Here is a 13,978-nt window from a genome sequence, read left to right as displayed (position 1 = left end):
CCAATTCTTACACATCCAAAGTGCTAGGCTAATAGGCCCAACTCTTGAGCATATAAAGGCAGATTACAATTGAGATCACCATGTTCAAGGGTAGGACAACTATTTCTCTTCAGGAATATAAAAATCTAAAGGCAAAAGGTGCTTTTCATTCTAAACTGGCATGCAAAATGTGTTTTTCGTTCTAAATTGGGGCAGAAATTTTTTAGAATTTCTTAAAAATTTCACCATGATGGAATACAAATTCCAACGATCTGCGAAGCAGAACAACGATCAAGAAATCAAATCGAGCAAGGTATAAATCAACACTTTCTTTAATGGACAATATTAAGTTCCTGTAAGAACCTTCATAGACAATAATGAATTTTTGTGGAACCTTAATAAACAATATTGGATTCCTGTAGAACCTTAATAGACAATAATGAGTTCATATAGAACCTTAATAGACAATAATGAGTTTCTGTAAAACCTTAATAAATACTATTAGATTTCTGTAAAACCTTAATGGACAATAATGGATTTCTATAGAGCCTTAATAAACAATATTGAGTTCCCGTAAAACCTTAATAGACAATAATGGGTTCCCGTAGAACCTCAATAGACAATATTGGGTTTCATTAAGCCTTAATAGACAATAATGGATTTCTGTAAAACCTTAATAGACAATAATGAATTTCTGTAGAACCTTAATTGACAATATTGGGTTCCTGTAAAAACCTTAATAGACAATAATGGGTTTCTGTAGAACCTTAATAAATAATATTCGATTCCTATAAGAATCTTAACAAACAATAATGGGTTCCTGTAGGACCTTATTAGACAATATTGGGTTCCTGTAGAACATTAATTGGATAATAATAGATTTCTGTAGAACCTTAATTGAACAATATCGAGTTACTTGTAAAGCCCCAACAACAACATGGGTTCATGTAGAATCTTCATTGAACAGTTTTTGGTTCTTTGTAGAACCTTAAGGATGACTTTGGGTTCTTCGTTGAACTTTAAATTGAGCTATTATGGAATTTTCGATGATTCTCTCTCTCTCTCATTTGAAACATAAGTCTTTTCCTTCGTTTTTCATGTCTTAAGTCGTATTCATGTTCCACATTGAAATCACTTTATTCCTACCTTTTATTTTCATACCTCTTAGCCCGTCGTTGTTTCAAAATTTTATTCACTTTAATCTCACCAACCGTGATATCATTATTGACACCCCTATCCCTTATCATTCACATTCTTTAGGAATATCGTTCGTCCCTAAATGTACAACCACACACGGCATGATTCTCATAAAATCAGAGATATGTAGGCGACTTAAAATCAAAGTCTCGGCCACACTATTTTTAAACCTCCTCCTGTCGCTCCCATTCCAACAAATCCTCTTTTCGATCGGACAAAATTGGCTACTACGTAAACTTTTGTTGCTCGATAATTCTTTCATCATTCTCAAGCAACAAAAGGAAAGCTGTTGACACCTAATTTTGACCTCCCGATGCTCCGTAAGTTGTTATTTTATCAAAATTATGAATTTTAAATATTAATATTTTCACGCATTATTTTGATATCAAATAAAATTTTGACGTGTCACATTCACAATCCGAAAATATACATTTTATTTTATGACTTTTACTTCATATTTTTCATATAAATTGATAATTTAAATATAACATTACACATAATTTGTTCGTACTTATAATTTCTTACAAACATTTGGTCTATTATTATTAATAATAATAATAATAATAATAATAATAATAATTATTATTATTATTATTATTATTATTATTATTATTATTAAACTAGCATCTTTTTTTCATCAATTTTTCTCTTTTTGCATTTAATTTTTAGCCAATTTTAATCTCATTGATATCAATTTTAGCCTTAATTTAACTTTAATCTTTGGTCTCATGTCAAATTTCAATTGCTAACCTATTTTTAAATAATTTTAATCCCAGCCGTTTATCAAAAGTAATCCAATGACTGAGATTAAACCTTGGCCTCTTTCCTTTTATAGAAAAGGGAAGAACCCTAACAATCTGTTTGGATGGTGGTTTGTCATGATTTTATAATGTACGGTACAGTATGGTATGGTATTGTGTAGTATAGTATAATACAATGTTTGGATAGATTGTATCATTCACTGCTATTTAATAACAGCTTTTCTTTTATTTGATGGTACGGTACTGTATCATAACGGGTAAATTTACTAAAATACCCTTAAATATTATAAATTTAAAATTTAAAATAATTAGGGGTATTTTCTTATTAACTATGAGCAGGATTTTCTTTGTGTTATCACTGGCTTATAAAAACACATTCAAAGAGCATCTACCACCAAACCTCTAACAAAACTTTACTTAACAACTTGTAGAGTGGTAAAGTAGGATACATAATCTGTTGATATGGATTAGTATCCTGTTAATATTGAACTTCAAATCGGTACTTCTTCTTCTTCCTTTTTTTAGAAAAAAATATTTTTGTTATTCCTTAGTCGTATTTTTTACTTTATGTGTGTTTATTTATATGAAAAATTACAGAAACTAGCATCCTTAAAACTATAATTACAATAAATAGCAACACTTTTTCAAAATTACAATTTATAGCAAAAGTAGCAATATTTTACCCACTTTATAGTAATAGAAGAATATGTATTTTTCAGTTGTGCATATGTATTTATGAGTAATACATATATATTTGTATATGTATTTATATAACAACATTTTACTTAAATACAAATACAATTTGCTATTTTTCATAATTATGAAACTGTTGTTATAAAAGTTATAATTAAGACTACAGAGTTGCTATTTATGAAATTTTTCCTTATTTATGTCCCTGTTTAGGTGATATTATTTGACTGATTTCGAAGTTTATGAATGAATTTGAAATCATCTCATTAAAAATAGTATGAGAAATTTTTAAGTCAATAACCAGAGGAGAATAAAGATACTAGGTGATTTATTTTCACGTATCCTTCTAGTCTTGGTGGACAAACTTATTGTGTACTTATAGATGGTGAAATGATGAGAGGTGACAGATAAATCATGAAATTAGTTGAGGTATATACAAGTTGATGTGAATCGACACCACAATTATTATAGATAAGAGTGAATAAACATTAATTGATGATATGAGAGGTTGAAATTAACTAGGTAGATCTACACACTATATAGTGCCTATAACTTAAATTCTTTTGGTAACGTAGATACAGTTAGATGATTTTGGATTGAAAACACATTTGTGGGAAAATATTACTTATTGTTGAACCGAATTAAACATTCTGGAGTTGTAAAACTGAAATAATATCGTATAAATATGGAGAGAGGAGATAACAATTTATGATTTATATTCAAAGTGATTTGATTTTATGTGCGTTAAACATGCTAGCACATCTATTCCATGCCCCAGTTGGTGATGATGAAACTGCAGTAGGAGTTGGTACAGTGGGTTCATCTGAGGATTAGATAACATTATATGAGAACATAATTAAAAGTAAAAAATAAAAAATCATGAAAAACTATGATTCTAAAAATTGAACAATTTCATGATTACAAATCATGAAAAATTATCATATCATAAGTCTAATAGAAAATAATCAAAATAAACATGATTTTCTTGATAACCATATCGTATCACACCACAAAAAATCACCATCCAAACAAATTCTAATCCTCATTTACTCAAAAACAGCCGCCCACATCAATCTCTACCACTTTCTCTCTCTAAATCCGCCATCACCGCCGTCTCTCCTATATCTCCGTCCAACAACGGCGAACCAGCCAAAACCGTCGCTGCCACTTCTCCGCCGGCGTCCTTCACCCGTCACCCACCTGCAGGACCCGCCAGCCGCGACCATCAACCGCCAACGTCGCTGCACAGCGACCGGCGAACTACCAGCCAACGCCGCCTCCACCGGAGAAGCGGGCAACCGCCGCCGCTAATCCATGCAGCCGCCATCTCAGTCGCCGTCTCCGGTGCAATCACTAGCCGTGATTCAGCCTCTCTTCCCTTTCACCGGTCACATCCTTGCCCGAATTGATGACCGGCGCGGTTTTTAAGGAATCCAAGTGTTGTCCGGTTTGATTTCTCAATCCCTTAATTGCATGTTTGTTTGCTTTGGTTTAACTTGCATGTTTGTTTTCTTTGGTTGCGAATTGCCTTAAATTAAACCTCTTAGATCTAAAATTCGTGATATTTGACTCCAAATTTTGATTCAATTCGTTTAATTACGTGTTCATGTTCATCTCTAGTTTGTTATATGTAAAAACCCTTATGCAAGTTTTATCTTAATCCTAATGTCCGACTTTTTGTAAATAAATTAAGCTGTCCATATCAACATTTGCCGCCTTTGTTATTTTGGTATATGTCTATTTATGGTAAATTATTATACAATTTTCACTTTATAATTTGATTAATTGACTCTGAAATATTTTTTCTTTCACTTATTTGACTGATATAAGTGTGGTTTTGATATTTACGGAAAAGTTTCATTGATTGATTACATAAAATATTCTCAAAACTGAAAATCTCTACTTCATGAAAGTGCTGCACTTGGGGTTCGCGCTGCTTGACTTTCATTACTATCAATCGGTAAGTCTTTATTGATGCAATTTCAATACCTTATATGATGATGCTAATAAACATATCTATAGAAATTATTTGGTGTTTGCTTACTATATCTTTGTTACTTTATATTTTCGCTTGTATTGTCTCATAGATATATTACTTTATATTTTCGCTTGTATTGTCTCGTAGATAATTTCGGGAATTTGAAGAGTCTCCTTGATATTGGAAAGGAATTGTCCATTCCTTTTCCTTTATTTTAATTCATTATATTGTAATAATTTTTGTAAACATTGGTATACTAATAAAATTATAGTGGACTGCTTGGGGGGCCGGGAACTTATGTGCTTTCTATGCTATGTGAACCACTTAGGCAAACAAATGTAATTTAGAATTTACTAATTTACTTGTTTGTTGCGTAGAAAGCATGATTAGGATTAATAATTCACTTTATAAATCAACATCACTTTAAATACGTCAAATTGGCTTATTACGCATTTAATTCATTTTTCAACATCTAATCTTATTATTTGGATTGTTTAACTAACATTCCTCCGAGACAATTTCAGGCATGAAAATCAATTTCTCGCAATTAAACATTATTTATCAGTTCACTAAAATAATCTTTAGTAATTGAACATTTTTTCGCCCTTTAAAATAGGTTTTGGCAATTAAACACTTTTTCCAGCATATAAAATTAACTTTCAGCATATGTTGAGTATATTAAAATTATTTTTCAGCCATAAATTTTTTTTTTCAGCACATAAAATTATCTTTCAGCATATATTGAGTATATTAAAATTATTTTTCAGCCATAAAAAATTTTTCAGCACATAAAATTAATTTTCTAGCACTCAAATTAATTTTCAGCATTTTTGTTAATTTACAGCATATTTAATTATCTTTTATATAATAAATTAACAGTTATCATAGACGGTACGAATTGTCACTTGTTTAGAATTCGGTTACTGGCTAGTGGGTTTGGTAATGATCAACAAGTTGGCTATTGATTCGAATAAAATCAAAAATAATTTCTTGGCCTGACTTTTCAAATTTGGTCTTTTATTTACTTTATTTATATGTTTATTTGTTTGGGGTAGTTAGGCTCTTTAATTTAATAGAAATATTTTGTCATAAATTATGTCATTTCTGGTTTCTTGCTTATCTGCTTTTTATTATTTCTTATCTTGTTTTTATCGTCACTTGGTGATTAAAAATAATTAAATAACATGTTTTGTTTTATTCATTATTTTATCACATAGCTAACATTAACTTTATGAAATAAGTGGTCTTTGTTTATCACATAGAAATCTCACGTAAAATACTGATTAGTTGAGAATCATCTTTTTGAATCTCGAAATATGTTTAACACCTTCCTTTCGAGGTAATTTAAACTTTTACTCGAATTTCTGGTGAATTAAGACTAAGATAATCAATAATAGGTTCGTAGTAGTCTAGAATGCTGTCCTAACTCATCTTAATACGTTAGGTTTTGACTCTTTACATTCTTTAAACAATCTCCTAGAATAGTAGTCATGTCGAATTTTGTTTTTCACAAGATAAAATGGGGCGCGTCCTTAATGGCAGGGGAATTCGTTATTTTCATTTTTAAAGACGTATTAAATTCGTATATACAAAGGTTTCCGTTATTTTCATTTTTAAAGTCATAATAAATTTGCAAATACAAAGGTTTCAATGTATATGACGGCTGTCTTATTTATATGAATTGGGAGAGAGTAAAGTAATTCAAGAAAGGGTTGTGATTTGTGTTATTTATAAAAAAAAAAATTACAATTCAGATGTGCTACGTTTTGTGACATAAAACTATACTTCGTAAATAATAATAAGTGTCTTTATGTATAATAACACAAAACCTTATAAAACTACATTTGGTAAATAATAATAAGTGTCTTTATGTATTATAACACAAAACCTTATAAAACTACATTTGGTAAATAATAATAAGTGTCTTTATGTATTATAACACAAAACCTTATAAAACTATATTTGGTAAATAATAATAAGTGTCTTTGTGTATTATTACACAAAACCTTAAATATATGTTGCGTGGTCTGATTTTCTTCTATTAGAAATTCCTTCTTCCTAAAGCCTCCCCCTCCTCTCAGTCATTTCTTCGTTCCTTTACTAAATTATCTGCTTTGTTAAACAAAAACTGTTGCTTCTTCTCAATTTCATTGAATCAAGGTTACTTTTTTTCTCCCAAGTTTTGTAAAATTAAAAGTATTTCGGCATCGGTGAGTGTCTTTCATACAATATATGTTTTGCATGCTTTGGAAAAATTATCTCTAAAGGTTTGCATACATTCTACCCTAAATAAATCCTACTTTGTGTGATTATTCTAGGTATGTTTTTGTTGCAAAGGTACTTTACTTTCGAACTTTCGTTAGTTTGATCTGATTTGCTTGTCTTTTTACTTCTGCAGGGATACAAGTTTGCAAGAATGGCAAAGACAAAAGTTTCGATGGGAGTAAGATTCATAATCTTTGTTATAACATTAGCAGCCGCACTTACCATGTTGTCTAGCAGACAAACAGTCTATATAAAAGATGGATATTATATTTTACCACCTTACAAGAATTCCAACAATGGTTACCCATTCAAAGCAACATACAAAAATTGGAACAGCTTTAAGTAAGATTTTTTTATTTCATATTATATGTTTGTTATTATATCTCTTCTTAAATTTTAGATTGGTCTCTATTTGGCTTTGAGACTTAAGTCATAGGGTTCAATTAAGTTCCATGCGTGGATCTTATGTATAATGTTAAAAAAAATTATCATAAACATTCATTGATGATAAAAATGGTAAATGACTTACCATTCCAAGTTAAACTATTGTTAGTTAAACATATAATATTGATATTATTTATATCAAGATATGTGGTTTACTTATAGACCTAAGAAATTATCGAGAGAATTGGTTATGTAGGCCACTTATATGCTAGCACGGGTCCGTCTAAAATTTTGATAATTAATTATATTTTATATATCTTTTAAATATTTTAAATTGTTAGCTATTGTAATTTATAATAGTTTTTTGACATTGTAATTTATTATTTTAAGTTGTTAGTCATTATAATTTATAATACTCTCCTTGTCCAAAGTTTTTGTAGCATTGATAGTCTATTATATTTTTTTAGAATAATTTAAGTTTTTAATTATTGAAATTTATATTACTTTTTCTTCCATTTCAATTTAAGTGACTCTGATATAATTTCGAGACTCATCAAATATCACGATTGAAGTCTCGAAGTAGACATGTCTTAAATGACTCATAATAACTTATTAGAAGTAATACAATAAAATTACTATAAAAATAGTTGTGAAAAAAATTTAAGCGGATATCATATAAGATGTCAAGTTAATTTTTAAAACATTAATAGTTAATTTATCATTTTTTTCATTTTTTTTATTAAATATTTTTTTTTAATATTTAGATGACTCATAATAATTAATTAAGGATGAAATAGTAAAATTACAGTTGAAACAGCTGAAACAAACATATCATAAATGTTTATTTTACTTTTTTTATTAAATATTATTAATTTTTTAATATGTAAATGACATATAATAATCTATTAGGAAATAACTTATTAGAAGTGGTATAACAAAATTAATATAAAAAATAATTGTGAAAAAAAATTAGGCGGGCCTTATATAAGATGTCAAGTTAATTTAAAGAGAGAAGACATCTTTTCCCCCTGAACTTGTCTTCAAAACTCACTTTAGCACTTAAATTTAACTTTCATTTATTTACCCCTTTAACATCTTTAAAGTAAATTGTTTTCACCCCTCAAAATTGAATACCACTCTCACAACGGAGAGTGTGTTACGCTCGCTTACACATCAATGCATGTTAATACCACGTTGGAGCCACGTCATTGCCACATAAGAAATTACTATTTTAAAAAAAAAAAATAATCCCTCCCACATTATTTTTATATATTTTTTTTAAAAAAATAACAAATATATATTATTTTTTTTATATAAATATATATATTTATTTATATTTATATATACATATTTATATATATTAAATAAAAAGTGCATCCCCACCCCCATTTTCTTTCTTCTTCACACCCCCACCCCATCCTGCCCGCCCTGCCCCTCTTTACGTCCCCCACCAGCTCTCCTCCTCCCTCAAACCCACTTCATCTCCATTGTTTTTCAATTTTCCTCCATTAACAACCTCCCACCCCACCTTCAATTTCAATTTTCGTCCACCCCATCCCTCATTTTTCTTCTTTTTCAAACCACCCAACCCCGTCTCCACCTCCGCCCCCGCCCCCTCTATTTCTTTCTCTTATTCCAACCAACCCCTTTCCCTACCTCCATTTTTTTTTTTCACTTTCCTTAATTAACATCATTAGAGAACAATTACAAAAATATCAAATTAAATTTTTTCTTCCATTAAACACCATCTCAACCTTCAATCAAACTTTTTCAAGTTTTCAACCACCAAATTCACCCTTGAAGATGTAAACATAAATAAAGAATAGAGAAGGAACAATGAACTTTAAAAATAAAAGTTACGAAAATTTCTTTCAATTTTGTTATTCTTCGAACTGAATTAATGAAGCAATTTAATGTCTTCAATTTCTTTGTTGGAGAATGTATTAATGGAAAAAAAATAAAATGGAGGAAAGTGTTGTTGGAGGATGTGTTTGAGGTTGTTAATGTAAAAATTTATTATTGTAGAAAATGAGTGTTGGTGTTTGTTGATGTAGTGGAGAATAAAATGGTGTGGGTGTGGGGTGGGGATGAGAGGTGAAGGGGGGTCGGGGGTATTGAAGAAGAAAGGAGTATTTTCTTTTATATATATATGTAAAATAAGTGAGAAAAGAAGAAGAAAAATCTGAAACGCGCCCTTTTTTTTTAAATGCCACATCAGCATTTGAGGGTGGGGGAAATAATTCACTTTAAAGATGTTAAGGGGGTAAATAAACGAAAGTTAGATTTAAGTACTAAAGTGAGTTTGGAGGACAAGATCGGGGGGGGGGGGGGGGGGGAATGTCTTTTCTCTAATTTAAAACTTCAATAGTTTGTTTACCATTTTTTGTGTTTATTTTATCTTTTTTATTAAATATTATTAATTTTTTTAATATTTAAATAACTTATAGCAATTAATTATGGATGAAATAATAAAATTAGCAACTGAAACAAACATGTCATAAATATTATTTTATATTTTTTGTTAAATATTATTAATTTTTAATACTTAAATGACATAATAATTAATTAGGAGTGATACAGTAAAATAACGGAAGAAGCATGCACGACGGTCACCTGCTTCCCTTCACACTTCTATATATTAGAATATATATATATATATATATATATATATATATATAGAGAGAGAGAGAGAGAGAGAGAGAGAGAGAATTTAGTATTATCGTGTGGCTCTAGTATGATCTTGTGACTAGCGTTGTTAGTTTATTTTGCATACTGTACAAGTTTATATGTATTTATGTTGTGTTTGTTATATTGTCATTGGCTCTAAGCCGGGGTTTATCGAAAACAACCTATATTATATTGTCTGTGTATACTCTACCCTCCTCAAATCTCACTACGTGAAAATACACTCAATATATTATTATTGTATATATATATTAGTTTTATGTCTTTTTACACTTAAATATTTTTATTTTTATTTTTATATTTATATGTAAGAGATCTGAAATGACTATTTTCTTTTTCAATTACTATTAAGTGATCAAAAACTTATATTTCCCCTTTTTTTTTAATTGTATATAGTTAGTAAAAATAAATCTTTCTTTATGCTTGGTTCGGACGGACTTGTCGGTTATATATATATGAGACCATAAAATAATCAATACCGCTTTGAATGTCAAATATGCTACTCTATTAAAGATATATGCTTCTGAAAGATTCTTAGGGCCTGTTCGGCCATAAATTTTTTTTATTTTTTCGAAAATAATTTTTACTTTATGTCAAATTCAACTTTAAGTTCATATTTGGCCATGAGAATTTCAAATACAATTTGAAGTTGTATTTGAAAAAGTAAAAACAAGAAAAACTTATTTTCACTTTTTTTCATCCTTCTTCTCTCACAGAAATTAAAAAACAACTCCAATTATATTCATGAACAAACACAACTCTAATTTCAACTTCAAAATTTTTTGATTTATTGGCCAAACTCCCACTTAATGTATTATTTTAAAATATTTATTTCACGAAAAACAAAGGTGTCAATACTTAAATTTAATTAACAACTTTATAATAATTTTAATTTGATGATCAGGTTCTTTATAGCTGTAAATTTTATTGGAGCTGCTTTCAACCTTCTAGTTATGATTCTTCCTGATGGAAGTCGTCTATGGAAGTTGGTCGTTGTTTTGGATACGGTAATCTACTTCTCTTATTTACTGTTCTTTTCTTTGGAAAAAATAAGAGTAAATTCCTCATATTGTGATTCAACTTAAAAAAATATTTCACTAAATTCATTTATCTTTTCTTTGATTCAATAATGTCACTCAACTTAATGCATTTTTCTTAAAAATTAATAATTATTAAAAGTGACTAAAAAGAATAATCAAAAAAGCCCCTTAACCTTGTTAGTTAACAATATGAAATATTATTAACCTTTCAGCTATAAAACTTGATAAGTGCAATTTTCTTTCAGCTTCTAACTGCGATGTTAAATTAAATTTAACGACTTCCACCAAATATTATAAATAAATTGTTAGAAATAAACTTATATGTACTGTATTTATTTGAAAACTTAGGAGTTCAATAATAAAATAATCTTCTATATTTATTCATTTTAGGATTAATCTTTATTTTTGTGAAATAGTTCAAATTAGTTGTTAGTTTCTTTTACTCCAAAATTATTGTCAAAAAAATTACAATTCTTATGAATTCCTATAAATCAAAAAAAAAAAAAAAATGGAGTCTCTAGCTAGTAGAAGAACCATATATAAATATTTTAAAGGATTTTTATTGTAAAAAACAATGCATATTAATAGATACCATGATAATAGCATCAATCATTCACTATCAAATAAAATTAGGTAATTTTATATAACCATTTTGTAACTTAAAAATGCTTTAAGGTTTCGATATTATTTTTATCAATCTTGTGACATTATTCAGAGAAATTATATCGCCTCATCAACTTGGCCGTAAAAATTGAATACATATTCCAATTTGGACAATAAATTTACTTCTCATTTATTTCATTTAAAATATAGCTACCTATTTTAAGCTCTAAATTAACATTCGTTGTCTTTTTAATTTATTTTTAATATTTGTGTATTTTTAAATTATATTATGCACTTATTGATAAAATATATTAAAATTTAATGTAAGAAGTAAAAGTAAAAATAATTTGAGCCCTATTAATATTTCATGTAAAAAATAAGAACTATTTAAATTCGAATTTCGAACTTCCTAGACTATTTTGGTAGTTTTTTTCTCATTTTTGAGTCACTTTTAGAAATTATTAGTTTGTAAAAAAAAATGCAGAATGATATTATTGGAACAAAAAAAAAAAATGACTTTAGAGGGACATTTTCTTAAGTTGAGTAACAATATAAAGAATTGATTTAAGATATTTAAATAATAATACCAATTATTTGGCTTTTTTCACCAAATCGGAGATGTTTTCATGAAAATGTTTTGCAGAAAGATATTAATTAATTAGAAATAATGTTGAGTTACTTAGTTGGATAAAATAACAAGTACTTTGTAATTTGTATAACAAAATTCTTTTCATTCTTCAAGATTTCATATATTAAGTATATAAATAAATAATTATGTTAATTAACATATCATTATTCATTTAACCATGCACCTTTCACTACAACAAAAACACTTTTAGTAGTAATAAATTTGCACTTGAATAAAAAATGTTAAAATTTTTATCGATATTACTTAATTGTCATTGAATCAATGTGTTCTAGACTTTAGAAACATTTTTAAAAAAAATGTAAAATGCAGTTGTTATTAATAATTGCACTAAAAGAAAAGACATATTTTAACATTAGTTAAGTTATTGCTGCTAAATATATTTTTTGGCGGTAGTGTTTATATTAATTTTTCCATGATTAAAGCTTATATTACTCTCTATTTTTTTTTATATATGTGTAGGTTATTACAATGACACTTATTGCAAGTTGCGCTGCAGCATTCGAGACCTATTAATTTGCCGTTTTGTTCCAATTTACTGCTCAATAGTATTAGGAGCCACTGTTACATCCGCTTGTGGAGTATTCACGATTGCCTCACTTCTTTTTTATTTTTTCCACGTCATCTTCAATCCTCTCCTAATCAAAAGTGAAGATGACAATTAGAGGAAATTAAGGTTTTTTTCTACTTTGCTTTGTTGATTCATTAGTATTAAGTGGTGTGCTATACTGCAGACTAGTATCGAACTAGAAGATAAATTTCTTTCCGTTTTTCTTTTTACAGGCTTAACATCAGTATTCCTAATCTTTTCATTCCCTTTTCTTAGTACCAACTAACTAACTGGATCGTGCGGGCACCTACTCTATTCTATCTAGATAGGAGTAGAAAAACATGTGAAAGTTATAAACTCTAGTTTCGTTTCTTTGATTCGTAATTGCCTTTTTTTATTTTTAAAATTAATTTATAACTAGTACTATTATTCTTATATGGTTGTCGATCCGTTCTTGAGTCATTTTCTCTTATGCTTTTTTAGTTTTAATTAATTTCATAGTTTACTTAATTGATTCAAGTCCTTTAGTTTTAATTGACTCATGTCGTACATTATTAATATTTCATATTGTTAACAAATAAGGATCATTTAAATTCAAAGTTCAAACTTAAGAATTTTTTTTTATGTTTAAATTTGTGTTGCATATCATAATAATAAAAATGCTACAATTAACACTACATTAAGATCAGTTCCGGATATGAAAAGGTTATTCATTGTCATCGACAACATAACGTACATCAATATTTTTTGAGTTTAGTCAATGCTTAATTCGGCAGCAATTGGCGAAATCAACCTCAAATAATTTATTAATTCAGCGACAACAATCCCTTCACTTTTATAATTAACATATTCGGTTTCGGTTCTCCATTGAGCAGAGTACCTCAAAAGAATATCAATATTCATCTTCTTGAAATTCAATTAATTTTCTTCTTCTTCAAAAATGATAAAAAAATCAGTGATCAAATTATTTTTGATTTATTTTTTTCGTCTGATTTGATTTTTATTTATTTGTTGTTTTTAAAATTTGAATTTCATTAGTTGTAAGGGATGCAGTAATCCACTTATTAAATTAGTTACGATAATTACGTCCTTAATGACAGGGAAATCTGTTATTATCATTTTTAAAGGCGGTAACAAATTCACATATACAAAGGTTTTTATGTATGTGTTGGTTGTCTTACGTATAAGAATCGGAAGAGA

The 13,978-nt window shown here is 28.3% G+C and overlaps 2 protein-coding genes across 8 annotated transcripts; both read left to right on the top strand.

The window, feature by feature from the left end:
- Positions 1-2,065: 2,065 nt before the first annotated feature.
- LOC124896903 lies at positions 2,066-4,036 on the top strand. Its single transcript, XM_047408779.1, has 2 exons — positions 2,066-2,082; positions 3,688-4,036. The coding sequence occupies exons 1-2, from the start codon at positions 2,066-2,068 to the stop codon at positions 4,034-4,036; spliced, it is 366 nt and encodes a 121-aa protein (XP_047264735.1).
- Positions 3,347-13,162, top strand: LOC107862006 (CASP-like protein 1C2). Of its 7 annotated transcripts, none has more exons than XM_047409923.1 (4): positions 3,347-4,587; positions 7,004-7,212; positions 10,844-10,946; positions 12,691-13,162. In XM_047409923.1, exons 1-4 carry the CDS (start codon positions 4,534-4,536, stop codon positions 12,742-12,744), a joined length of 420 nt encoding a protein of 139 aa, XP_047265879.1. In that variant the 5' UTR covers positions 3,347-4,533; the 3' UTR covers positions 12,745-13,162. The 7 variants fall into 7 exon arrangements, 2 of the variants coding, with proteins under 2 accessions (XP_047265879.1, XP_016562917.1); XM_016707431.2 differs by having other exon boundaries at positions 3,353-4,074; XR_007053913.1 differs by lacking the exon at positions 3,347-4,587 and adding an exon at positions 4,595-6,765.
- Positions 13,163-13,978: the final 816 nt, after the last annotated feature.

This window comes from Capsicum annuum, chromosome 3, assembly GCF_002878395.1.
Source record: "Capsicum annuum cultivar UCD-10X-F1 chromosome 3, UCD10Xv1.1, whole genome shotgun sequence".
NCBI lineage: Eukaryota > Viridiplantae > Streptophyta > Magnoliopsida > Solanales > Solanaceae > Capsicum > Capsicum annuum.
The sequence above is the reverse complement of the archived record's forward strand: the minus strand, read 5'-3'. Positions and strand labels throughout refer to the sequence as shown.